General features: G+C 46.1%; 1 protein-coding gene across 9 annotated transcripts in view; it reads left to right on the forward strand.

Moving 5' to 3' along the window:
- Positions 1-7,009: 7,009 nt before the first annotated feature.
- Positions 7,010-25,098, forward strand: part of RNF10 (ring finger protein 10) — a 47,258-nt gene continuing 29,169 nt past the window's right edge. For 7 of the 9 annotated variants that reach the window (XR_001893039.3, XR_635208.3, XM_009181842.3 and 4 more), the window contains exons 1-2: positions 7,010-7,667; positions 20,127-20,323. Coding sequence is in view for 7 of the 9 variants with exons in the window: in XM_009181842.3 (XP_009180106.1) it covers positions 7,511-7,667; positions 20,127-20,323 (354 nt within the window). In the remaining 2 variants the exon portion in view is untranslated. Of the gene's footprint in view, positions 7,668-12,035; positions 12,137-20,126; positions 20,324-21,368; positions 21,402-25,098 lie in introns of those variants that run through there. The other 2 variants (XM_017946245.2, XM_021923028.2) reach the window with 2 other exon arrangements.

The following is a 25,098-nucleotide window of genomic DNA, read 5'->3' on the forward strand; positions in this document are numbered from 1 at the left end:
GGCCAATTCCTGCACACTTTGTTGAGCGTAAGAATCACTTGGTTTAAGTTTTAAAATGAAGATTCCTGGGTTCCCAACTACCAGAGATTTTGAATCAGTAAATCTGACATATATCCCTTTAATCTCTATTTAAACAAATTTCTCTGGTGATTCTGATGCAAGAGATTTGCAGACCATTCTTGAGAAACATATGCTAGACTACTCTGAAAAATAAACGTACTACGGGCAGACTTCTTTGGTCTGTCCGTTTTATGAACCTAGGAAGCTCATAAATGGGAACGAAAGCTCAAGTATCCACTTAGCAAGCCAGAACCACCACTCACACTTGGTCTCCTGCTGACACAAAGCTACATTCCTAGCTCCAACTGGCATGTCATGGGTGTTTTACTTCAGCCCCAGATTTTCAGTCTTTTTTTAATGGAAAGGGTAATGTAGACCGTCTTGTGCAAAATAAAGAATGGACGTTGTTGAGTTTTGCTTGGATTACTGTATGTTTCTGCTTTCATTCCATTTTAAATGTATGTTTCCTGTAAATATTTCACGAGGAGAAAGCGCCAATAGAAGAAACTATTTTGAAACGAAAATTCTCTTCCTGGTTTAATATAGCCTGACAGATGGACACCTACCGCTTTCGTTTGGGAAGTAGTGCGCGGGGATTTCTGTTTCTTTTTTATTTTAAGAATGATAGAAGGTCCTCGTTGGTATAGTGATGAGAAAAAAAAAAGGAATGATACAAGGGCGAAATGATTCATCCATGTATTCATAATTCTCATGTCTTTGTTAAAAGAAATTAAGTGGCTGGGTGCAGTGGCCTGTAATCCCAACACTTTGGGAGCCCGAGGCAGGCGGATTGCATGAGGTCAGCAGTTCGAGACCAGCCTGGTTAATATGGTGAAACCCCGTCTCTGCTAAAATACAAAAATCAGCCAGAAGTGGTGATGCACAAGCCGGGCGCGGTGGCTCAAGCCTGTAATCCCAGCACTTTGGGAGGCTGAGACGGGCGGATCACAAGGTCAGGAGATCGAGACCATCCTGGCTAACACGGTGAAACCCCGTCTCTACTAAAAAATACAAAAAACTAGCCGGGCGAGGTGGCGGGCGCCTGTGGTCCCAGCTACTCCGGAGGCTGAGGCAGGAGAATGGCGTAAACCCGGGAGGCGGAGCTTGCAGTGAGCTGAGATCCGGCCACTGCACTCCAGCCTGGGCGACAGAGCCAGACTCAGTCTCAAAAAAAAAAAAAAAAAGAAGTGGTGATGCACACCTGTAGTCCCAGCTATTCAGGAGGCTAAAGCAGGAGAATCACTTCAACCCAGGAGTCAGAGGTTGCAGTGAGCCGAGATTGCACCACTGCACGCAAGCCTGGGTGACAGAGCGAGACTCCATCTCAAAAATAATTAAATAAATAAATAAAGTCTCATCAAAGAATCTTATCTCTTCCATATCTAGTTATATAAAAGAATGGATCTCAGGATTTGGGGCTGTTCCTTCTGCACATCAGATTAAGTATCCAGACCAACAGTATTTCACTGTTCTCTTATTTCATATGATTTGTGGGGCAAAACCTGTAAAAAGTGAAGCAGGACAAGGACTGTTGAAAGGCATTTTTTTTTTTTTGAGGTGGCGTCTTGTTCTGTTGCCTAGGCTGGAGTGCAGTGACACGACCTTGGCTCACTGCAACCTCTGCCTCCTGGGTTCAAGCAATCCTCCTGCCTCAGCCTCCCTAGTACCTGGGTTTACAGGCACGCATCACCATGCCAGGCTAATTTTTGCATTTTTAGTAGAGACAGGGTTTCACTATGTTGGCCAGGCTGGTCTTGAACTCCTGACTTCAGATGATCTACCCGCCTCAGCCTCCCAAAGTGGTGAGCCACCACGCCCGGTGCTGATTTTTGCATTTGTAGTAGAGATGGGGTTTCACCATTTTGGCCAGACTGGTTTTATTTACTTATGTATTCATTCATTCTTTATTTTGAAACAGGATCTCACTTTGTCACCCAGGGTGGAGTGTAGTGGCACAATCATAGCTCACTCCTTACCCTCCCAGGCTCAAGCCATCCTCCCACCTCAGCCTCCTGAGTAGCGCACTACAGGTGCGCACTACCACACTGGGCTGATTTTTGTATTTTTTGTCAAGATGGTTTTGCCATGTTGCCATGGCTGGTCTTGAACTTCTAGGCTTGGGCAATCCACCCACCTCAGTCTCCCAAAATGCTCGGATTATAGGTGTGAGCCACGGCACCTGGCCCTGGTCATTTCCTTAATAGCATGTCTGTGTGACCTTTTGAATCTCAAACTACTGTGGTTGGAAGGGAATCGTCTGTAATTTTCCAAAGTACAAATAGATGTGGTATGATTCCCAAAGTCTTAGTGTCTGTATCTGTAAACCATATATTTTTTGTTTTGTAATATTTAGTAGAGAATGGGTTTCACTATGTTGCTCAGGCTGGTCTCAAACTCCTAACATCAAGTGATCCTCCTGCCTCAGCCTCCCAGAATGTTGGAATTACAAGCTTGAGCCACCTCGCCTGGCCACATATATGATTTTCCTTTCTTTTTCTTTTTCTTTTTTTTTTTTTTTTTGAGACAGAGTCTCACTCTGTCGCCCAGGCTGGAGTGCAGTGGCGTGATCTTGGCTCACTGCAACCTCCACCTCCCTGGTTCAAGCGGTTGTTCTCCCTCAACCTCCCAAGTAGCTGGGACTACAGGTGTGTGCCACCACGCCCGGCTAATTGTTGTATTTTTAGAAGAGACGGAGTGTCACCATATTGGTCAGACTGGTCTTGAACTCCTGACTTCTTGATCTGCCCACCTCGGCCTCCCAAAGTGCTGGGATTACAGGCGTGAGCCACTGCACCTGACCCACATGCATGATTTTCTTTTTTTTTTTTTCTTTTGAGACGGAGTCTTGCACTGTCGCCCGGGGTTGGAGTGCAGTGGCCCAATCTCAGCTCACTGCAATCTCTGCCTCCCAGGTTCAAGTGATTCTCCTGCCTCAGCCTCCTGAGTAGCTGGGATTGCAGGGGCCCCCCACCACGCCCGGCTAATTTTTTGTATTTTTAGTAGAGATGGTGTTTCACTATGTTGGCCAGGCTGGTCTGGAACACCTGACCTCAGGTGATCCACTGGCCTCAGCCTCCCAAAGTTCTGGGATTACAGGCATGAGCCACCGCGCTTGGCCCCACATACATGATTTTCTTTCTTTCTTTCTTTTTTTTTTTGAGATGGAGTCTCGCTCTGTTGCCCAGGCTGGAATACAGTGGCGCAGTCTTGGCTCACTGCAACCTGTGCCTCCTAGGTTCAAGTGATTCTCCTGTCTCCGCCTCCTCAGTAGCTGGGATTACAGGTGCAGGTGTGCACTGCCATGCCCGGCTAATTTTTTTTTTGTATTTTTAATAGAGATGGGGTTTCACCATGTTGGTAAGGCTGGTCTCGAACTCCTGACCTGTTGATCCACCCGGCTCAGCCTCCCAAAGTGCTGGGATTACAGGTATGAGCCACCACGCCTGGCCATGATTTTCTAAACCTCACTGTCTGTATCTGTAAAATGAGGACCTGCTTGTCTCATAGGTAAGAACATCACTTCTTAGCTATGTGATCATAGGCAAATTATCTAAACTTTTGGAGTCCATTTTCTCATCTTTAACTTTTATTTATTTAGGGACAGAGTCTTGTTGTGTTACCCAGGCTGGATTCATACTCTTGGGCTCAAGTGATCATCCCTCCTCAGCCTCCTGAGTAGCTGGGACTATATGAAGGGGTGGCCTGCCCCTCCACACCTGTGGGCGTTTCTTGTTAGGTGGAAAGAGACTTGAGAAAAGAAATGAGACACAGAGACAAAGTATAGAGAAAGAAAAAGTGGGCCCAGGGGACCGCCGCTCAGCATACAGAGGACCCACTCCGGCACCAGTCTCTGAGTTCCCTTAGTATTTATTGATAATTATCTTTACCATCTTAGGGAAGTGGCAGGATAATAGGATCATCGTAGGGAGAAGGTCAGCAGTGAGACATATGAATAAAGATCTCTGTGACACAAGTTTAAGGAAAAATGCTGTGCCTTGATATGCATATGCAAACATCTTCATAAACCTTTTTAGTGCATAAAGAGCAGCATTGCGCTAGCAAGTCCCACCTTTCTCAGTAAAAGGTGGGTTTTCTCCTTTCTCAGTAAACAGAACATACAATCGGGTTTTACACCGAGATGTTCCATTGCCCAGGGACGGGCAGGAGACAGATGCTTTTCTCTATCTCAACTGCCAACAACCACCAAGAGGCCTTCTTTCCTCTTGTACTGGTCCTCCTCAGCACAGACCCTTCATGGGTGTCAGGCTGGGGGACGATCAGGTCTTTCCCCTCCCACGGGGCCATATTTCAGACTATTACATGGGGAGAAACCTTGGACAATACCTAGCTTTCCTAGGCAGAGGTCCCTGCGACCTTTGGCAGTGTACGTGTCCCTGGGTACTTGAGATTAAGAGAATGGTGATTACTTTTAACCAGCAAGGTGCCTTCAGGCACTTGTTTAACAAAGCACACCCTGCACAGCCCAAAATCCTTTAAACCTTGAGTCACCACAGCACATGTCTCTTGCAAGGACAAGGTTGGGGGTAGGGTCACAGATTAACAGCATCTCAAATACAGAACAAAATGGAGTCTCTTATGTCTATTTCTTTCTATAGACACAGTAACAGGCTGATCTCTCTTTCTTTTCCCCACACTACAGGCACACTTAGTCTAAAGTTTAGTAATTGTGAAGATTAAATGTGATAGTCAATGTTAACAGCTGTTAAATACAATGTATAGGAGCCCACTGGTTTGCACTGAGCTTCGGTACAGTAGACCAAACCAAAATAGAGTCACTCAAGGTGAAATTCTACCCAACCACGCCTAAACTAACTTGTTTTTTTTTTTTTTTTTTTTTGTTTTTTTTTGAGACTGAGTCTCCCAGGCTGGAGTGCAGTGGCGCGATCTCAGCTCACTGCAAGCTTTGCCTCCCGGATTCACGCCATTCTCCTGCCTCAGCCTCCTGAGTAGCTGGGACTACAGGCGCCCGCCACCACGCCCAGCTAATTTTTTGTATTTTTAGTAAAGACGGGGTTTCACCGTGTTAGCCAAGATGGTCTCGATCTCCTGACCTCGTGATCTGCCCGCCTCAGCCTCCCAAAGTGCAGGGATTACAGGCGTGAGCCACCGTGCCCGGCCCCTAAACTAAGTTGTCTATCTGACCGTCTGAGAAATCACCAAATCCCCAAACTGGTCAGTTTTACCCCACATAAGGAAGTCCATTCTGCTTAAACTTTTACAAGACAAGTAATTTTGAAATGACTAATCTGCTTTTCAGTCTCTATTTCCACTTAAAAAAATTTTTTTAGACAGGGTCATCCCTCTCTGTCACTCATACTGGAGTGCACTGGCACGATCATATCTCACTGCAACCTCCAACTAACTGCTGGGCTCAGGCGAGCCTCTTGCCTCAGTTTCCCAAGTAGCTAGGACTACAGGTGTGCAGCCACAGCCACTGTGCTTGGCTACTTTTCTTTTTTCCTTCCTTCCTTTCTTTGTTTCTTTCCTTTTTCTTTCTTTCTTTTTTATTTCTCTCTTTCTTTCTTTTAAATTAAAGTTAGTTTTATTCAGAGTATTTTATTCAGAGCCCAGCTAATTTTTGTATTTTTAGTAGGGACGGGATTTTGCTATGTTGGCCAGGCTGGTCTTGAACTCCTGGCCTCAAGTGATCTGCCCTGCTCAGACTCCCAAAGGGCTGGGATTACAGGTGTGAGCCACCACGCCCGCCTGCCCAACTAATTTTTTTTTTTTTTGAGACGAAGTCTCACTCCGTCGGCCAGGCTAGAGTGCAGTGGCACAATCTCGGTTCACTGCAAGCTCCGCCTCCTGGGTTCACGCCATTCTCCTGCCTCAGCCTCCCAAGTAGCTGGGACTACAGGTGCCCGCCACCACGCCCGGCTAATTTTTTGTATTTTTAGTAGAGACGGGTTTTCACTGTGTTAGCCAGGATGGTCTCCATCTCCTGACCTCGTGATCTGCCCGCCTTGGCCTTCCAAAGTGCTGGGATTACAGGCTTGAGCCACAGCGCCCGGCCAACTAATTTTTTAAAAAATATTTTTATTCTTTAGAGTCAGGGGTCTTGCTATATTCCCCAGGCTGGTCTGGAACTCCTGGACTCCAAGGATCCTTCCACCTCTGCCTACCAAAGTGTTGGGATTACATGCATGAACCACTCACTGCCTGCCGCCTGTTTCTGCCTCAGTCTCCTGAGTAATGGGGACCACAGGTGCGCACCGCCACGCCAGGCTAAAGAAATAAAGTGATGTACTGTATGAAGAAGTGCTGTAAAGTGATATTAAATGTAAGGTATTGTCATTATTAACGCTATTATTATTATTCCCAATGTGAGATAGACTAAGGGCCATGAATCAATTGTTATTAACGCTAGAATAAGAACCGTAAATTGGCCAGGCACGGTGGCTCAGACTTGTAATCCCAGCACTTTGGGAGGCCGAGGTGGGTGGATCACGAGGTCAGGAGATCGAGACCATCTTGGCTAACAAGGTGAAACCCCGTCTCTACTAAAAATACAAAAAATTAGCCGGGCGTGGTGGCGGGCGCCTGTAGTCCCAGCTACTCAGGAGGGTGAGGCAGGAGAATTGCGTGAACCCAGGAGGCAAGAGCTTGCAGTGAGCCGAGATCGCGCCACTGCACTCCAGCCTGGGGGACAGAGCGAGACTCCGTCTCAAAAAAAAAAAAGAACCATAATTCAAATGAGTCTATAAAGGAGTTCCACAGGTATTCTAATGTTTGGCTACATTATTATTAGGGTATATTATTATTGTTACTGTATTTTTAGTGTATTAAGTGAAAAACCTGGACTTGGAGCAAATGCAAGTCCCATTATTTGAAAAGCCCTCACAGTGGTGTTGGGACGGAGGTGGGGGAGGAAATGTTAAAAAACCCCACGAGACCCGGATGTAGGCAAAAACTACATTTCCCAGAATACCGCACCCCTCTCCACTATATATAGAGTTCATCCGGGTTCTTCACGATGCTGTTTGGCGACTCGTCGCCATTCCCGGAGCAGCTCGGCCTCGGCCCAGGGGCGAGTATCCGTCGCTGTGTCGGAGACGCCTGTCCCCGACACCAGACAGCCAGCCCTCTCCCCTGCCTCGCGGCGGGAGAGCGTGTCCGGCCGGCCGGCGGGGCTCGCGCACCCTCCCTCGCCTCCCCTTTCCCCGCAGCCTCCGCCCCGCCAGGCCCGGCCCGGACTCCCGAGCCCCGGCCTCCTCCTCGTCCTCGGTCGCCGCTGCCGTCGGGCTTAACAGCCCTGTCCGCCGCTTCTCTTCCTAGTTTGAGAAGCCAAGGAAGGAAACAGGGAAAAATGTCGCCATGAAGGCCGAGAACCGCTGCCGCCGCCGACCCCCGCCGGCCCTGAACGCCATGAGCCTGGGTCCCCGCCGCTCCCGCTCCGCTCCGACCGCCGTCGCCTCCGAGGCCCCCGTTGATGCCGCTGAGCTCCCCCAACGCCGCCGCCACCGCCTCCGACATGGACAAGAACAGCGGCTCCAACAGCTCCTCCGCCTCTTCGGGCAGCAGCAAAGGGCAACAGCCGCCCCGCTCCGCCTCGGCGGGGCCAGCCGGCGAGTCTAAACCCAAGAGCGGTAAGGGCGGGCCTGCGGCAGTGGGCGGGGGCGAGTGCCCCTACTGCTGGGGAGAGTCGTTGCTCTCTTGTCTGCTGGGTTACTCGGGGACAGGCTCCACTTTCTATTATAGCCCTTACCTGCCCTTTTCCATGGCTCTTATTATTTACAGTTATGTTAATGAGCGCTGTTTTGCGTGGTTTACGTGGATCATTTACATTAACACTCAAAACTGCTCGATTAAGCAGGTACTGTTCTTATCCCAATTTTACATATAATGAGAAAGGGTAAGGTCACCCAGCTAGTATTTGGCTCACAGCAGGCCTTAAGACCTGGTTTGTGTGACTCATCAGTCCACGCTCCTAAAACTCCCAAGTTGTTCTACCCTTTAATGTTGAATTAACATTGGATAGTGTTCAAGTTTAGACGGGTGGGTGGAGCCCAAGGATCTTTCAGACTCAGATATCTTATTTAATAACCTGGTCCCAGATCCATTCCTCTGTTGAAGAGGAACTCATCCTTCAGTGGCTATTCATTGTGGGGTTAAGAGCGCAGACTATGAATTCAGTCTTTTTGGGTCCCAGTTTGCCAGACCTTGAGTGAGTGCCCCGAATTTACTTGTAAAGGTAGGTGGAGGTAATATAATTAAATAACAAACAAAAACAAAACAAATGAACTAAGGTCTTAGGGTATCTGACGTCTGTTTTGCACCAAATACCCATAAGGTCTATTTTTGTATGTTGGACTGTAGGATTGTCCTTTAACAGGGAAGGTTTTATTTCTGTAATCAAGTCTCTCAATATTATGACCGTGATGATGATAATAGCTACCTTTAATTGAGGGCTTACCATGTGCCAAGGACTAGGTGAAGTTTTTGCCTGTGTTTTCACTGTGCAAGTCACTGACTTGTGTAACCGGCTGAAATTGTTCATATTTAAAGAAGGAATAAACTGAGCAGGTAGGATGTTAGGAGTTGGCAGAGGCTGGAGTGCAGTGTTCATTTTATTTCAAAGTTTGTACTAATCCGTACTCTGTTTTGTATTTCAGTTACATTAGCAGTAAGAGGAAGGTGTTTTCAGCGACAGTGGGGATGTTGTGGCAGAGAGGGAAATATTTGGAGTCCCTAAATGTGGAGGTGCAGTTTAAAACCTGTCAAGATTAAAAAACCGTAAGAGTGAGACCAGGTGTGGTGGCTCATGCCTGTAATCCAGATACTTTGGGAGGCTGAGGTGGGAGGATAGCTTGAGCCCAGGAGTTTCACACCAGCTTGTGCAAGATAGTAAGACCCCGTCTCCATAAGGAAAAAAAAAAATAGCCAAGTGGGGTGACACACACCTGTAACCCTAGCTACTCGGAAGGGTGAGGTGGGAGGATTGCTTAAGCTCGAGGAAGTTGAGGCTGCAGTGAGCTTTATCACGACACTGCATACCATCCAGCCTGGGTAACAGAGAGACCCCATCTCTAAAAAGTCAAAACAAAGCTAAGGCTGACTTAAACCAAACAAAAAACCAAAAAATTGTAAGGTTTACTAACTCACTCAGAGTTCACCTGCTGGATATGGCAAACTCGTTTACCTGGTGTGAGACCATTAGGAGTATGGGTTCTCGGGCCATGTCAGGAAGTGGTATGTATGCAGACTGATTTTGCAGTTCTGCACATGCGTAGCTTTGCCATAGATCCCTCAAAAGATAGAAGGTAGCCAGTCCTTTTGGTCAGTGTTGGAACTGATTTAGAGTGGTCTGTTCAAAGCAATTGATAAGTAAGTTTATTTTTGCACTCTATTCCCAGATGTAAAGGATTTGGTTCTCCAACTGTCTGAATTCTCAGTTTTTCTGGGGCTCCTCTTTAAGCCACTAACATACATTCATTAGTCAGTTGCAATAAATGCCTTAAGTTTATTTCTTAGCAGTAGGCGAAAGCTTGTGACAACTCAAAATAAAACAGCAAACAGGTATTTAAGGAATTTTACTGCTATGTCCTTCACTTTGAATATGTTGATAAGTGGAATTAACTCTGATTACCCAACAGGGTGATACAGAATTCTATAGTAGTTCGACCAAGCAAATATTTGTCATTGTTAACATTTCAAATGGGCTGGGTGGCTATAATCCCAGCACTTTGGGAGGCTGAGGCAGGCCGATTGCTTGAGCCCAAGAGTTCGAGACCCTGTCCTACAAAAAAAATAAATGAGCTGGGCGTGGTGGCACACACCTGTAGTCCTGGTTGTGAAGAGGCTGAGGTGGGAGGAGGAGGAAGAGCGCTTGAACCCAGAAGTGCAAGGTTGCAGTGAGTCATGATCACTCTACTGCACTCTAGCTGGGGTGGCAGAGCGAGACCCCCTCTCAAAACAACAAGAAAAGTTCTGTAAAAACTCATGTAGGCCGGGTGCGTTGGCTCACGCCTGTAATCCCAGCACTTTGGGAGGCCGAGGCGGATGGATCACTTGAGGTCAGGAGTTTGAGACCAGCCTGGCCAACATGGTGAAGCCCCGTCTCTACTAAAAATACAAAAAATTAGCCCAGCCTGGTGGCGTGCACCTGTAATCCCAGCTACTCGGGGGGCTGAGGCAGGAGAATCCCTTGAAACCGGGAGGCGGAGGTTGCAGTGAGCCAAGATCACACCATTGCACTCCAGCCCATCTCAAATAAACAGAAAACTCTCGTAAAGGACCTTTGTTAGATTTTACGAATACACGTGTGTGCCTTGAGGCAGCGTTCATTTTTTTGTTTAATGTGTGTGTTAGAAAGCTTGACCATGTTTGCCACTGCCAGTGTCTGCTCTTCTGGCTTCTGCTGTGCGTGTTCCCGTAGCAAGGAAGGATGAGCTTTGTAGCCAAATCCATGCTTCTTCACTAGCCATAACCCACTGCTTGCATTTAGGAACAAAGTAAGAGGCCGAATATGTGGAGATTAAAAGATTAGGAAACTCTGGATATTGACTGATTTTTAAAGTTGAACCTAAGCTGTCTTAAGAACGTAACAGCTAAGACCAGTGCTACTACAACAGATACTGAGGAACTCTGATGCAGTGACTTCACGATGAGATGGTTGCTCTAACAAAAGGGTACACTCAAGTTCTGCATAATCCCATACAAAGATTTCTGCAACACTTCATATACTGGATTCTGCTGGAAATCATTGAAAGGACCTCTTGAATTTAGAGAGTACTGAGTTGAAGGGAAAGCAAGAAGGGTAAGGTGAAAAGATAGTTTATCTTTTGTCAAGGTGAAAAGAGCAAGAGTTTTCAGTATTCAAATATTTAAGTCACTTTTTTTCTCCCCCTTTTCTGCCTCGTGGGAAAAAGCCCTTTGATTTCTATTCTGTAAACTGTAATTAATGGTCATTTGCTTCCTAGCTGCATGATTAATTTCCTTGAGATTTTGTTCCAGTGGCTGGCTTAAATTTGCCCTTCATTTGTACACAGGAAATAGGTAAATTTGGCTACCAGGATTTTCTTGATCTTTCCGGCTAGAGTCACATACCACAGTTTCTTTGCCTGGGCTAATTGCCCGAACATTTATATAACTTTCTTTTTCTTGATTATATTCCTACAGCTTCATTCCAATAGTGTTAATAGGTATTTCTGAGAACATTCAGCAGTAAATATCCCGTGAATATAGCTCAGAGGAGAGAAGGTAGGTTAGGAAGTGGGGAAAGTCATTTAGAGGGAGTAAAGAAAGAGAGGCAAGAGAGAAGGTAGGCCGTTTTTGGGCAGACAGTGGACCCTGGCCAGGAACCAGGCTCTTGTCCCATCCCCCTGGGCGGACAGAACTGCCAGGGAGGTTAAGGGAAGGTCAGGTATTATGAGGCAGTTATTTTGAGGTTGGTGGTATGAAGCACTGCCCTGGCACTCTTCCTGTTATTCCGGTACCAGAAACCAGGTTACTAGTGGTAATCTGCCTTGAAAACTGCCTCTGACCTGTAAATGGACCTGGAGATTTTAATGGCTTTGAAAATTGAGGTGATTTGAAGCCTTCAGTAAAACCACTTAGAGAAATTAAAAGAATTTCAGGGCCTGTTGGCTGGATTCCTTGGTTTATGTGGCTTTGTTGGTAGTCTAGTGGGTATTCTTGACAGGAATGATTTGGATTTATTGATGATAGGCTTTCAAATCATAGTAAAACTGTGTCAGCCACTATGGTAGGCATTTTACAGAAGTTTTCTTTCTTAATCCTCATGATTCTATGAGGAAGTATGGTAGAGTATTAGTCCTATTTTAAAGATAAGAAAACAGAGGCTTAGCAGTGTTAAGAGTGATTGGTCCAAGTAAATTTTTATGAAGTCCTAGGCGGTATTTTTCAATAAGCTTTGTATAACCACACTTAGCAAGCAGATAACTTACTGGCACATGCATCATTCCTGATACCACCTCTCTCTTCCTTTCATTCAGAATTACTAATTTCAGCTGGATTCAATTTGTTGTCAGTTGATTCTGTAGTAAGGCCATATGTTGCCCCTCTGGAGGTGCTTGTCAACTACTCTGGACAATGGGTAAGCAACTTGCTTGTGATTACAGCATGAATCAGCAGCAGAAACTTGCTGGCTGGTATTCTGACCTCTAGGCTGAGCCACCTGTTAGAACTAGAGCTAGAAATGAGGATGCCAAGTAATTTAACTGTGAAAAACTTGTGGCCCTTAATTTGGTAATGGGGGGAGGCTGAGATACACCTACTGCTACTTGGTGGAGACCTTTCCATTAGGGAAATGTGGAACAACTGAAAAGCTGGGTTAAGTTTTTAAGTCATTTATTTGTTGACTCTGGATCCTGAGTTGAGTGGTCTTGTCTATTTTGGAATGTGTCTTCACAGTAGTTCTTGGCAGTTGTTCTCAGTGGTGGCTATGCATCAGAATCTCCTCAGGAACTTTTTTTTTTTCCCCCTCAGGACAGTCTTGCTCTGTCACCCAGGCTGGAGTTCAGTGGTGTGATCTCAGCTCACTTTAACCTCTGCCTCCCAGGTTTAAACAATTCTTCTACCTCAGCCTCCTGAGTAGTGGGATTACAGGTGTCCACCACCACACCGGCCTAATATTTGTATTTTTAGTAGAGATGGGGTTTCACCATGTTGGCCAGGCTAATCTCAAAACTCCTGACCTCGTGAGGAACTTTTAAAAAAAAATTATGGGTGTGTGGGGCCGCTTCCTAGGAATTTTTTCTTTTTTCTTTCTTTTTTTTTTTTTTTTTATAGAGATGGGGGTCTCACTATGTTGCCCAGTCTGGTCTCAAACTCCTGGCTTCAAGTGATCCTCCTACCTCAGCCTCCCAACGTGCTGGGGTTACAGGCATGAGCCACTGTGCCTGGCTTTTTTCTGATTCTTTAAGCCTAGATTGGACCCGTGGGTCCTGGGCATTCATAATTTCAAAAGTCTGTACAAGTGATTCTGGTGTGCAGCCAGGATTGAGAACCACCACTCTGAGATTTAAAACTTCACCCATAGTTCCTTCTCCCAGGGACTTGATGTTTTTTCTGTTTTCCAAAATCTAAAGTGGATCATGTTATCACTCCTGTTCTACCTTCGAGTTTTTCCCATGTATATCCTGGCAAGTTGTCCACAAAATATTTCAAAAATAATACTCTGAATTTTATCTCTGGGTCCCAGGCCTGACAGTACCTTCAACCTTTAGCTGCCTGTTGCCTGGGTCTAGAGATAAGAGGCAGTCTCTCACTTGACGTGTCTGTCTTCATACCCTTAGGTAAATGGAAGCCAAGAGAAACGAGTTGATTTTTGGCAACTGAAATCATTACTGATGATGTGGTCAGTTGTTAGGTGTTTTGGAAATGAGCAGTTTACTATCAGAGAGCATTTCTGTAAGCATTGTGAAACTGTTTCCTTGCCAGTGTGGTAATAAGTGAAGAAATGAAGACAGCCTTCTTGCTCAGTGCCAGTTTACTTTCTTTTTTTCTTTCTTTTTTTTTTTGAGATGGAGTCTGGCTCTGTTGCCCAGGCTGGAGTGCAGTGGCTGGATCTCAGCTCACTGCAAGCTCCGCCTTCCAGGTTTACGCCATTCTCCTGCCTCAGCCTCCCGAGTAGCTGGGACTACAGGCGCCCGCCACCTCACCCGGCTAGTTTTTTGCATTTTTTAGCAGAGATGGGGTTTCACTGTGTTAGCCAGGATGGTCTCGATCTCCTGACTTAGTGATCTGCCCGTCTCGGGCTCCCAAAGTGCTGGGATTACAGGCTTGAGCCACCGCACCCGGCCTCTTTTTCTTTTTTTTGAGACAGAGTTTTGCTCGTGTTGCCCAGGCTGGAGTGCAGTGGTACAGTCTCAGCCTCACCGCAACCTCTGTCTCCTGGGTTCAAGTGATTCTCCTGCCTCAGCCTCCCAAGTAGCTGGGATTACAGGCATGTGCCACCACGCCCAGCTAATTTTTTGTATTTTTAGTAGAGACGGGGTTTCTCCATGTTGGTCAGGCTGGTCTCGAACTCCCGACCTCAGGCGATCCGCCCGCCTTGGCCTCCCAAAGGGTTGGGATTATAGGTGTGAGCCACCGCGCCCGGCCAGTTTACTTTCTTAATAAGCCCTTGCCATGTAGAATCTGGCTTTACCTAAATCTATGCAAACCGTGAGGTGCATCTTGAAAGCAGCAGTTAGGGTCAAACAGGTAGGGTCCAGGATCATCTGAAACAGTCTTAGATAATGAGGTTGGGGGATATGTGTTTTTTGTTTTTTTTTTTTTTTTTTTTTGAGACGGAGTCTCGCTCTGTAGCCCAGGCTGGAGTGCAGTGGCCGGATCTCAGCTCACTGCAAGCTCCGCCTCCCGGCCTCAGCCTCCCGAGTAGCTGGGACTACAGGTGCCCGCCACCTCGCCCGGCTAGTTTTTTGTATTTCTTTTTTTTTTTTTTTTTTTTGAGACGGAGTCTCGCGCTGTGTCACCCAGGCTGGAGTGCAGTGGCGCGATCTCGGCTCACTGCAAGCTCCGCCTCCCAGGTTGGAGCTACTCTGCCTCCCAGCCTCCGTGCTTCTACTGGGACTACCAGTCCCGCCACCGCCCGGCTAGTTTTTTGTATTTTTTAGTAGAGCGGGTTTCACCATGTTAGCCAGGATGGTCTCGATCTCCTGACCTGCGTGATCCGCCCGTCTCGGCCTCCCAAAGTGCTGGGATTACAGGCTTGAGCCACAGCGCCCGGCCAGTTTTGTATTTCTTAGTAGAGGCGGGGTTTCACCGTGTTAGCCAGGATGGTCGATCTCCTGACCTGGAATCCCAGCCCGTTCGGCCTCCCAAAGTGCTGGGATTACAGGCTTGAGCCACCACGCCCGGCCGATATGTGTTTTTTTAATATACCTATCCTTGTAGAATCTCCTTTGCTTGCGGTGATGTGAAATGGAGTTAAGGAAAGCAAAGCAAGAGAATGTGGCTGAGTTAGCTGGGGTTCTGCATCCCCTGAGTTTTCCTTTATTATTTTTTTTGTGTGTGTGTGTGAGACGGAGTTCTGCTCTGTCTCCCAGGATGGAATACAGTGGCCTGATCTCCGCTCACTGCAAGCTCCTTCTGGGTTCATGCCATTCTCCTGCCTCAGCCTCCAGAGCAGCTGGGACTACAGTTGCGCACCACCACGCCCGGCTAATTTTTTGTATTTTTAATAGAAGCGGTTTCACTGTGTTAGCCAGGATGGTCTCTATCTCCTGACCTCGTGATCCGCCCACCTCAGCCTCCCAAAGTGCCGGGATTACAGGCATGAGCCATCGCGCCTGGCCTTTTTTTTTTTTAGAGACAAGCTCTCGCTGTGTCACTTAGGCTGGTATGCAGTGATGCAAACATAATTGACAAACCTTGAACTCCTTGGTTTAAGAGATCTTTGAACTCTTGAACCACTGTGCCTGGTTTATCTTTTTTTTTTTTTTTTTTTTTTTGAGACGGAGTCTCACTCTGTCGCCCAGGCTGGAGTGCAGTGGCTGGATCTCAGCTCACTGCAAGCTCCACCTCCCGGGTTTACGACATTCTCCTGCCTCAGCCTCCCGAGTAGCTGGGACTACAGGCGCCTGCCACCTTGCCCGGCTAGTTTTTGCATTTTTTAGTAGAGACGGGGTTTCACCGTGTTAGCCAGGATGGTCTCGATCTCCTGACCTCGTGATCCGCCTGTCTTGGCCTCCCAAAGTGCTGGGATTACAGGCTTGAGCCACCGCACCCGGCCATCTTTTTCTTTTTTTGAGACAGAAGCTCACTCTGTAGCCCAGGGTGGAGAGCAGTGGTGCCATCATAGCACACTGCAGTCTCAACCTTGGCTTAAGCAATCCTCCCAACTCAACCTCTCAGCTAGGACTGCAGCTGTGTGCCACCACACTGAGCTAATTGTTAAATTTTTTGTAGAGATGCGGTCTTGCTATGTTGCCCAGGCTGGTCTCAAACTCGTGGGCTCAAGTGATCCTCTGGCTTTGGCTTCCCAGAGTGTTGAGATAACAGGCATGAGCCACCAAGTCCAGTGCTGAAACTTTGCTTTCTAATTGTTACTATTAGTGCCATGTTTGACACTAACTGTTGCTAACTGAAATAATAGGTAAAAGTTTAGCTTTAAGTTCTAACTTTATTTTTTGAGACGGAGTTTCACTCTGTTGCCCAGGCTGGGGTGCAGTGGCATGATTTCAGCTCACTGCAACCTCTGCCTCCCGGGTTCATATGATTCTCATGCCTTAGCCTCCCAAGTAGCTGGGATTACAGGCGTGTGGCACCACACCTGGCTAATTTTTGTATTTTTAGTAAAGATGGGGTTTTACCATGTTGGCCAGGCTGGTCTTGAACTCCTGGCCTGATGTGATCTGCCTGCCTTGGCCTCCCAAAGTGCTGGGATTACAGGCATGAGCCACCATACCTGGCCTTAAATTGTAACTAAGGTAAGGGTCACTGTCCATAAGCAGGATTTAAGGGTAACTGGTCGGAGTGAACCTAGCCTGTTTCTGTGACTGTTCTGTTTACATTGTTGCCATTTCACATGGTTTAGATTGACTCCCAGGTTTTAGGTGGTCAGGTGTGGAGAGAATGACATCTCATTTATTCGATGAGGTTGACAGACTATGGTCATGAAGTGGTTGCTTTCAAAATTTGGTCTCTGATTATTAACTTATGTTTTCTTCTTTCTGAAGCATTGTTTAACCTTGAACTTATTTAGCCTGCTATAAAAAAGCTGGTGATTATACTTATCAAGAAATAATTTTTTCTAAGTTTAAAAAATTACTCAGATAGTATTACAAGTCTGCAGACAGGTACTTTTGTATATTTATATGAGAATCTTAGAGGGTGAGGCCTGAGCATAGGAATTCCTGAGCACAGTGAAAGCTCATCAGTGTGATTCCTGTGAACTGGGAAAATTGAGAATCATTGTAATAAGATGAAAGTGGGGCCAGACCCCATGGCTCTTGCTTATAATCCCAGCACTTTGGGAGGCTGAGGTGGGAAGATCACCTGAGCCTAGGAGTTTGAGACCAGCCTGGGCAACATAGTGAGACCCCCGTCTCTACAAAAAAAATTTAAAAATTAGGCCAGGCGTGGTGGCTCATGCCTGTAATCTCAGGACCTTGGGAGGCTGAGGCTGGTGGATCGCTTGAGCTCAGGAGTTTGAGACCAGCCTGGGCAACATGGCAAAACCCCATCTCTGTCAAAAATACAAAAATAAGCCAACAGGGTTGTATGTGCCTGGAGTTCCAGCTACTTGGGGGGCTGAGGCAGGAGGATTGCTTGAACCCAGGAGGTTGAGGCTGCAGTAAGCCGAGATCATGCCACTGCACTCCAACCTGGGTGACAAAAGTAAGACCCTGTTTCAAAATAAATTTAAAAATTAGCTGGGTGTGGTGGTGCATACCTGCAGTCCTAGCTGGAAGGCTGAGTAGGAAAGATGCTAAACTGAGGTTGAGGCTGCAGTGTGCTATGATGGCACCACTGCTTTCCACCCTGGGGGGAAAAATGCTGGGCACGGTGGCTCACACCTGTAATCCCAGTATTTTGGGAGGCCGAGGTGGGTGGATCACCTGAGGTCAGGAGGTTGAGACCAGCCTGGCCAATGTGGCGAAACCCCATCTCTACTAAAAATACAGAATTAGCCAGGTGTGGTGGCTCATCCCTGTAATCCCAGCTACTTGGGAGGCCAAGGCAGGAGAATTGCTGGAACCCGGGAGGTAGAGGTTGCAGTGAGCCGAGATTGTGCCACTGCGCTCCAGCCTGGGCAATAGAGTGAGATTCTGTTTAAAACGAAAAAAAAAAAGATAAACTAGGCATGGTGGTTCATGCCTATAATCCTAACAGTTTGGAAGGCCAAGGCAGGATTGCTTGAGTCTAGGAGTTGGAAACCAAGCAGGGTAACAAAGTGAGACCCCATCTCTACCAAAAAAAAAAAAAAAAAGTTTTTTTGTTTTGTTTTGTTTTTTGTTTTTTGGTGAGACAGAGTTCTGCTGTGTTGCCCAGGCTGGAATACAGTGGCCTGATCTCCGCTTACTGCAAGCTCCTTCTCCTGGGTTCACGCCGTTCTCTTGCCTCAGCCTCCCGAGCAGCTGGGACTACAGTTGCGCACCACCACACCTGGCTGGGAGTAGTGGCTGATGCCTGTAATACCAGCACTTTGGGAGGCCAAGGAGGTGGATCACTTGAGCTCTGGAGTTTGAGAACAGCCTGGGCAACAAAGGCAAACCCCGTCTCTACAAAAAACAGAAAAATTAGCTGGACATGGTGGTGAGTACCTGTAGTCTCAGTGGCTTAGGAGTCTGAAGTGGGAGGGTAGCTTGAGCCTGGGAGGTAGAGGTTGCAGTGAGCCGAGATTGTGCCACTGCACTTTAGCCTGGGTAACAGGGTAAAACCCTGTCTCTAAATAAATAAAGTGCATAAATAATTATGTTGTTAGAGTATAAATAAATGGGTGTAACAGTTCTAGAAAGCAACCTAGGAATGTATAAATGGCTTTAATGACCATATTTTATCTGTCAGTTCCACTTTTTGAGAATTTGACATAATTAATCACATAAACCTCTGTGTAAAGAGACTACCAATGGTATTATGTTAAACTAGCAAAAAACTAGAAGCCACTGAAATATACAACAATGAGGGATTGGTTACATTATTCTGTAAGTATGTGGCCAAGAAGGGTACAGCAATTAATCATGCTTTTGAAGACTAGGGATGCATAAAAATGCTTAGAGAGTAGTAAGCAGAAAGCAATATATCTTCTATGCTTGTTATTTTGTATAAGATTTGTGGTGGGTATGTAAAAAGGAGATTAAAAGGAAAACGATGTTAATGGGTTAGTGCTCTGTGGGTACTGGCAACTTTATTCTACCCTATTTTCAGAACTGAGCATGTATTGTAATTGGAGAGAAAAACAAGAAACATTTTTAAAAAGGGTATAACTCAAGCTGATCCAATATGCTTTTTATTAATTTATTGAATTAATTTTTTTTTTTGAGATAATCTCACTCTTTTGCCCAAGCTGGAGTGCAGTGGCATGATCTTGGCTCACTGCAACCTCTGCCTCCTGGGTTCAAGCAATTCTCCTGCCTCAGCCTCCCAAGTATCTGGGATTACAGATGCCCACAACCATGCCCCACTAATTTTTTGTGTTTTTAATAGAGATGGGGTTTCACCATATTGGCCGGGCTGGTCTCAAACTCCTGACCTCAAGTGATCCACCCACCTCAGCCTCCCAAAGTGCTGGGATTACAGGTGTGAGCCATTGCGCCCAGCCCCCAGTATGCTTTTAGAATTCAACTTCTTTTGTTCTGTAAATTTAACAGCTTCTGAATTTGACCTCTAGAGCATATGTAAACACAGTTTTGCTTTTATGCCTTTTGAATATATTTGCTAAGGCCTAGGACAACCCCTTGTAGTATAGAATCTGATTATGTTATATTAATTTAAAAGGGAATGTCTTCTGTTCTGCTACCAGGTAAAATACTTTTTCTTAATACAGAATGGCTGTTTCATTTCCTGTAACTTTATCTGACTGAACTTTTACAAGGGCAGTGGTTAAGCTGTGTAAAATAGAGACATTATGAATTGAGAATCCATGTGGTTTGATCTACACTGTGTTTGTTTTGAGGGAGGGGACCCGTTAGGCTTCATTATTGCAAGAAAAAATACTCGACTATGTGTTGTCTTGCTCAAAGCACTCATGCCGTGGCCCAAACCCAGATTCTTGGAGCTGGTCAGAGGGCCTGTTTACCTTTATTTAAACACAGTTTTGCTGGGAGGTGGAGGGCAGTTGGCTAAGTGAATGTATCACTTCTTTTTTTTTTTTTTTTTTTTTTTTTGAGACGGAGGCTCCTGCCTCTGTCGCCCGAGTAGCTGGGAGTGCAGTGCGCCGGATCTCAGCTCGCCCGGCTAGTTTTTTGTATTTTTAGTAGAGACAGGGTTTCACCATGTTAGCCAGGATGGTCTCGATCTCCTGACCTTGTGATCTGCCCGTCTCGGCCTCCCAAAGTGCTGGGATTACAGGCTTGAGCCACCGCGCCCGGCCGAATGTATCACTTCTTAAGTCGTTCTTTTGTGTTTCTTGCTTTCAGATGGAAAGAACTCAAGTGGATCCAAGCGCTATAATCGCAAACGTGAACTTTCCTACCCCAAAAATGAAAGTTTTAGCAACCAGTCCCGTCGCTCCAGTTCACAGAAAAGCAAGACTTTTAACAAGATGCCTCCTCAAAGGGGCGGCGGCAGCAGCAAACTCTTTAGCTCTTCTTTTAATGGTGGAAGACGAGATGAGGTATGGAATTTGAGAATGTCCTTTCTAGAGCAATAAGCATGAGATTTGATCTCATGCTTTATCAGTAGTTTATCCGTAGTTGAGGAGGGGAACAAGAGGTAGAGGAATAGATAATCAGAGGAGTCTTGAGTAGTTGAGAGGGTTAACCAGATTTGAAACCTTGCCTCCTTTTTTCCTCTGAAGGTTGTGAAAATTGTCCTTGGAGGAAGGAAAATTTCCTTTATGACAAATTTGGGGTTCCTTAATTTGCATGGTCTTTCTATTATCACTCTTGAATTATAGGTACCTTTTAGAATATTTAGGTAATAAAATGACATTAATGACATTTGCCTTTGTAATAATATAGCAAAATGTAAAATGCATGTATCTGTAGTCTCATTTTTTTAAGGAGTTTCTTAGCTATGTTTCTCTAAGCGCATAAGACATTTATGTACAAGGGTGTTCACTGTTGTGTTTGTAGTTGCAAAATTTGGGAAATAACCTAAATGCCTATCCACAAGATACTGATAGAGTAAATTATGTTTCATACTATGTAATTATGGTAGAATAAGACAGAGTTAAAAAAATATAGACTGAGGGAAGTAAAGGGATAGAGAGTAACAAGGAAAGCAGTTTTAGAAGGTGGTTTAAGGACACCTCTGAAGAGGTAGATTTTGAGAGAGACCTGAAAGAAGCAAGGGAGCACACTATATGGTTGTTTTGTTTTAAGATAGTCTTGCTCTGTTTTAAGATGGTCTTGCCCTGGAGTACATTGGCATGATCATGGCTCACTGCACCCTTGACCTCTTGGGCTCAAGTGATCCTCCCACCTCAGCTTTGAGTAGCTGGAAGTACAGGTGCATGCCACCATGCTCGGCTAATTTTTTTCTTTTTATTTTGTAGAGACTGGATCTCACCATGTTGTCTAGGCTGCTCTTGAACCCCTGGCCTCAAGCGATCCTCTCTCATCTTGGCCTCCCAAAGTGCTGGGATTACAGGTGTGAGCCTGAAGGAACAGCATATGCAGAGGACAGGAGGTGGTAGTCCTTTTGTTGGTTTGAAGTAAAGCAAGTAGGCTACCATGAGTGGAGGAGGACAGGTAGGAAATGTACCCAAAGACTAGGAAAGGGATCAGATCATGTGGGGCTTTGAAGGACTTTGGCTTTTGTTCAGAGAGATGAGAAGCCATTGAAAGGTTTAAGGAGAAAAGTAAGGTAACCTGATTTGGAGTTTTAAAGGGGAAGAGTGGAAGCAGGAAGACTAGTTAAGAGACTACAAAGATATTCTTGGTGAGAGTGATGGAAGCTTTGAAATTGGGTGAGTGATGGAGGTGGTGAGAGACATTAAGATTTGAGACATTACTTGCAGATAGAGCCAAGACTTTTTGTTAGATGTGGGGTCTGAGCAGAGAAAAGGTTGAGTAATGTTTTTGGCATAAGCCCAGTTGAGGTACCTTTTGCTGGAATGGAGAACATTCCTTCAAGAAGAGCACAAAGTGTTTTTGGGAGAGGAGAATAGGGTTGAGGTAAAGAACTTCAGTTTGGAAATGTTATATGTACATTAAAATTCCTATTTGATAAATGTAAGCAGGATATTAGTAGAGGTAGGTAGTTAACTGAATCAGCAGTCAAGGAAGAGACCCAGGTTAGAAAGCTGTTGGCATACAGTTGGTGCTTAAAGCTGTGGAACTAAGTGAGATAAATTAAGGAGTGAGTGTTCCGAAAACAGATTAGGTTCAAGAACTGAACTCCTGAGTCTGGATAAGAAACCAGCAAAAGAGCACAGTCAGGGCGGGAGGAAGAGAACTGAAAGGTGTTGCAGAAGGTGATCAGTTTTGTCAAGTGCTGCTGCTAAGCTAAGAATAGGACTGAAAGTTGACCACTTGATTTGAAAATGGCATGTAGAGCCGGGCGCGGTGGCTCAAGCCTGTAATCCCAGCACTTTGGGAGGCCGAGACGGGCGGATCACGAGGTCAGGAGATCGAGACCATCCTGGCTAACAAGGTGAAACCCCGTCTCTACTAAAAAATACAAAAAACTAGCCGGGCGAAGCGGCGGGCGCCTGTAGTCCCAGCTACTCGGGAGGCTGAGGCAGGAGAATGGCGTGAACCCGGGAGGCGGAGCTTGCAGTGAGCTGAGATCCGGCCACCGCACTCCAGCCTGGGCGACAGAGCCAGACTCAGTCTCAAAAAAAAAAAAAAAAAAAAAAAGAAAATGGCATGTAGATTGGAGAGAATAGGAGGATGGGAAGAAGAAACAGCAAGTTTACACAGTACTTTTCAGTGGCTTTGCTCTAAAGGGGAGCAGAGATATGAGGCGGTGCTTGAAGGGAATATGAGCTTGAGGGATTTTAAGATTAGGGAAATGATAGCATGTCTGTGCTCATGGGATGGTTCCGGTGAGAGGCAAAGTGATGCAGGGAAAAGGGAAAGAATTGCTGAGCAATGTCCTTGAGTCTTTGAGATCTAGTGAGAAGTGGAGCAGTTGGCTTAGATAGCAACTCTGCTAGTTCATCCCCAGTAACAAAAGGAGGGCCTGGTGATACAGGTGGGGTCGGAGGTAGTTGGAATTCTTTTCTGATTGCTCTAGTTTTCTCAGTAGAAAACATAAGGTGAGCCAAAAGGAGGTTTGGAAGCCTGAGGAGTGAAGGAGTTGTCTGGGAAAGTGAGGGAATGAACGGACTGCAGAAGCGTACTAGGATTGCAGTACTTTCAGGCACATGAGGGTCTACTGTGGTGAGGCTGTTTGCTATTGGTGTGTTTGTTAGCCCTGTTTGTCTGCTCCAGGGCTGATGTGGAATAGGAAAAGAGTTGAATTAGGAGGAGATTTTGCCAGGTGAATACAGAAGATATATGAAGAAGTGGGTGATGGCGCCGGGCACAGTGATTCACAGCTGTAATCCCAGCACTTTGGGAGGCCAAGGAGGGTGGATCACCTGAGGCCAGGAATTGGAGACCGGCCTGGCTATGATGGCAAAACTCCGTCTCTACTGAAAATACAAAAATTAGCTGGGCATGATGGCAGGCACATGTAATTCCAGTTACTTGGGAGGCTGAGGCAGGAGAATCGCTTGAACCCAGGAGGCGGAGGGTGCAGTGACCGGAGGTCGCACCACTGCAATCCAGCTTGGGTGGCAGAGCGAGACTCCATCTCTAAATAAATAAGCAAATAAATAAAATTTGAAAAAGGAAGTGGGCAGTGGACCACAGGATCTAAGCCAAATCTGAGGGGTTGGATCATTGATTTGGAGGTCCTAGTGAGGGTAGAGAATTGGAGTCAGGACTAAACCTGGGAGTTTAGGAGTATATTCCTGGCTGGACAACAGAATGCTCAAAGTTAAGATGGTGGAAGAGGTTGTGGTTGTTGGTCTAGACTGTAGAACACTCCTGTCTAGTAGGATATCAAGCCATGTGTGTAATCTTACATTTTCTAGCTGCCTGCACTACAGAAGTAAAAGGTCAATTTTAATATATTTAATTCAATATATCTAAAATGTAAGCTTACCACATGGTACAGCCACATTTCAAGTGCTTAGTAGCTACATCTAGCTAGTGGCTGCTGTATTGTACATTACAGCTGTAGAAGGGAAACCTGTACGTGTGGGTGGCTGAGATGGGAGGGGCAAGCTAATGGAAGAGAGGAGGTCAAGGACCTGGAGTTCAGGGTATTGCGAGGATAATCAGGAAGTACAAGTGGTGTCGGAGAAAGTGACAGTGGGCCAGCTAGAACAAGCTGAAGATGATAGAAGGTTGAGAATGTGGAGGATTTTGTTGACTGAGCACAAGCTCTTACATCTAAGTTTGGGGCATTGAGAGTGGAAGACTGTTTGAAGAGATCAGAGCCATGTGGAGATGAAAAATAAGGGATGACCTGGAAGTCTTGGGCTTCTGTGTTGCGCAAACAAACAGAATGTGGCTTTTTTTTTTTTTTTTTGACAGAGTCTTGCTCTGTTGCCCAGGCTAGAGTGCAGTGGCACGATCTCGGCTCACTGCCAGCTTCGCCTTCTGGGTTCACACCATTCTCCTGCCTCAGCCTCCCAAGTAGCTGAGACTACAGGCGTCCGCCACCACACCCGGCTATTTTATTTTTCAATTTCTACTTTTTTTTGAGATGGAGTCTTGCTCTGTCGCCCAGGCTGGAGTGCAGTGGCGCGATCACGGCTCACTGTAAGCTCTGCCTCCCGAGTTCACGCCATTCTCCTGCCTCAGCCTCCCGAGTAGCTGGGACTATAGGCGCCTGTCACTACGCCTGGCTAATTTTTTGTATTTTTAGTGGAGATGGAGTTTCACCACGTTAGCCAGGATGGTCTTCATCTCCTGACCTTGTGATCCACCCGCCTCGGCCTCCCAAAGTACTGGGATTACAGGCGTGAGCCACCGCGCCCGGCCAATTTTTTGTATTTTTAGTAGAGATGGGATTTCACCGTGTTAGGATGGTCTCCATCTCCTGACCTCGTGACCCACCTGCCTGGGCCTCCCAAAGTGCTGGGATTACAGGCATGAGCCACTGCGCCCAGCCCAGAATATGGTGTTATCTTTAAGCTTGGTTGTTAATATAAAAAAGGAAGTTATCTGACTGTATGGTATACTCCCAGTTGTATTTCATTATTTTTAATTTATTATTTTTGAGACAGTCTTACTGTGTCGCCCAGGCTGGAGTGCAGTGGTATGATCGTGGCCCACTGCAGCCTTGACCTCCTGGGCTCAAATCATCCTCCCACCTCAGCCTTCCAAGTAGATGGGACTACAGGCATGCATCACTAAGCCTGGCTAATTTTTAAATTTTTTGTAGAGACAT

Source organism: Papio anubis, chromosome 9 (genome assembly GCF_008728515.1).
Source record: "Papio anubis isolate 15944 chromosome 9, Panubis1.0, whole genome shotgun sequence".
In the NCBI taxonomy this organism is placed as follows: Eukaryota; Metazoa; Chordata; class Mammalia; order Primates; family Cercopithecidae; genus Papio; species Papio anubis.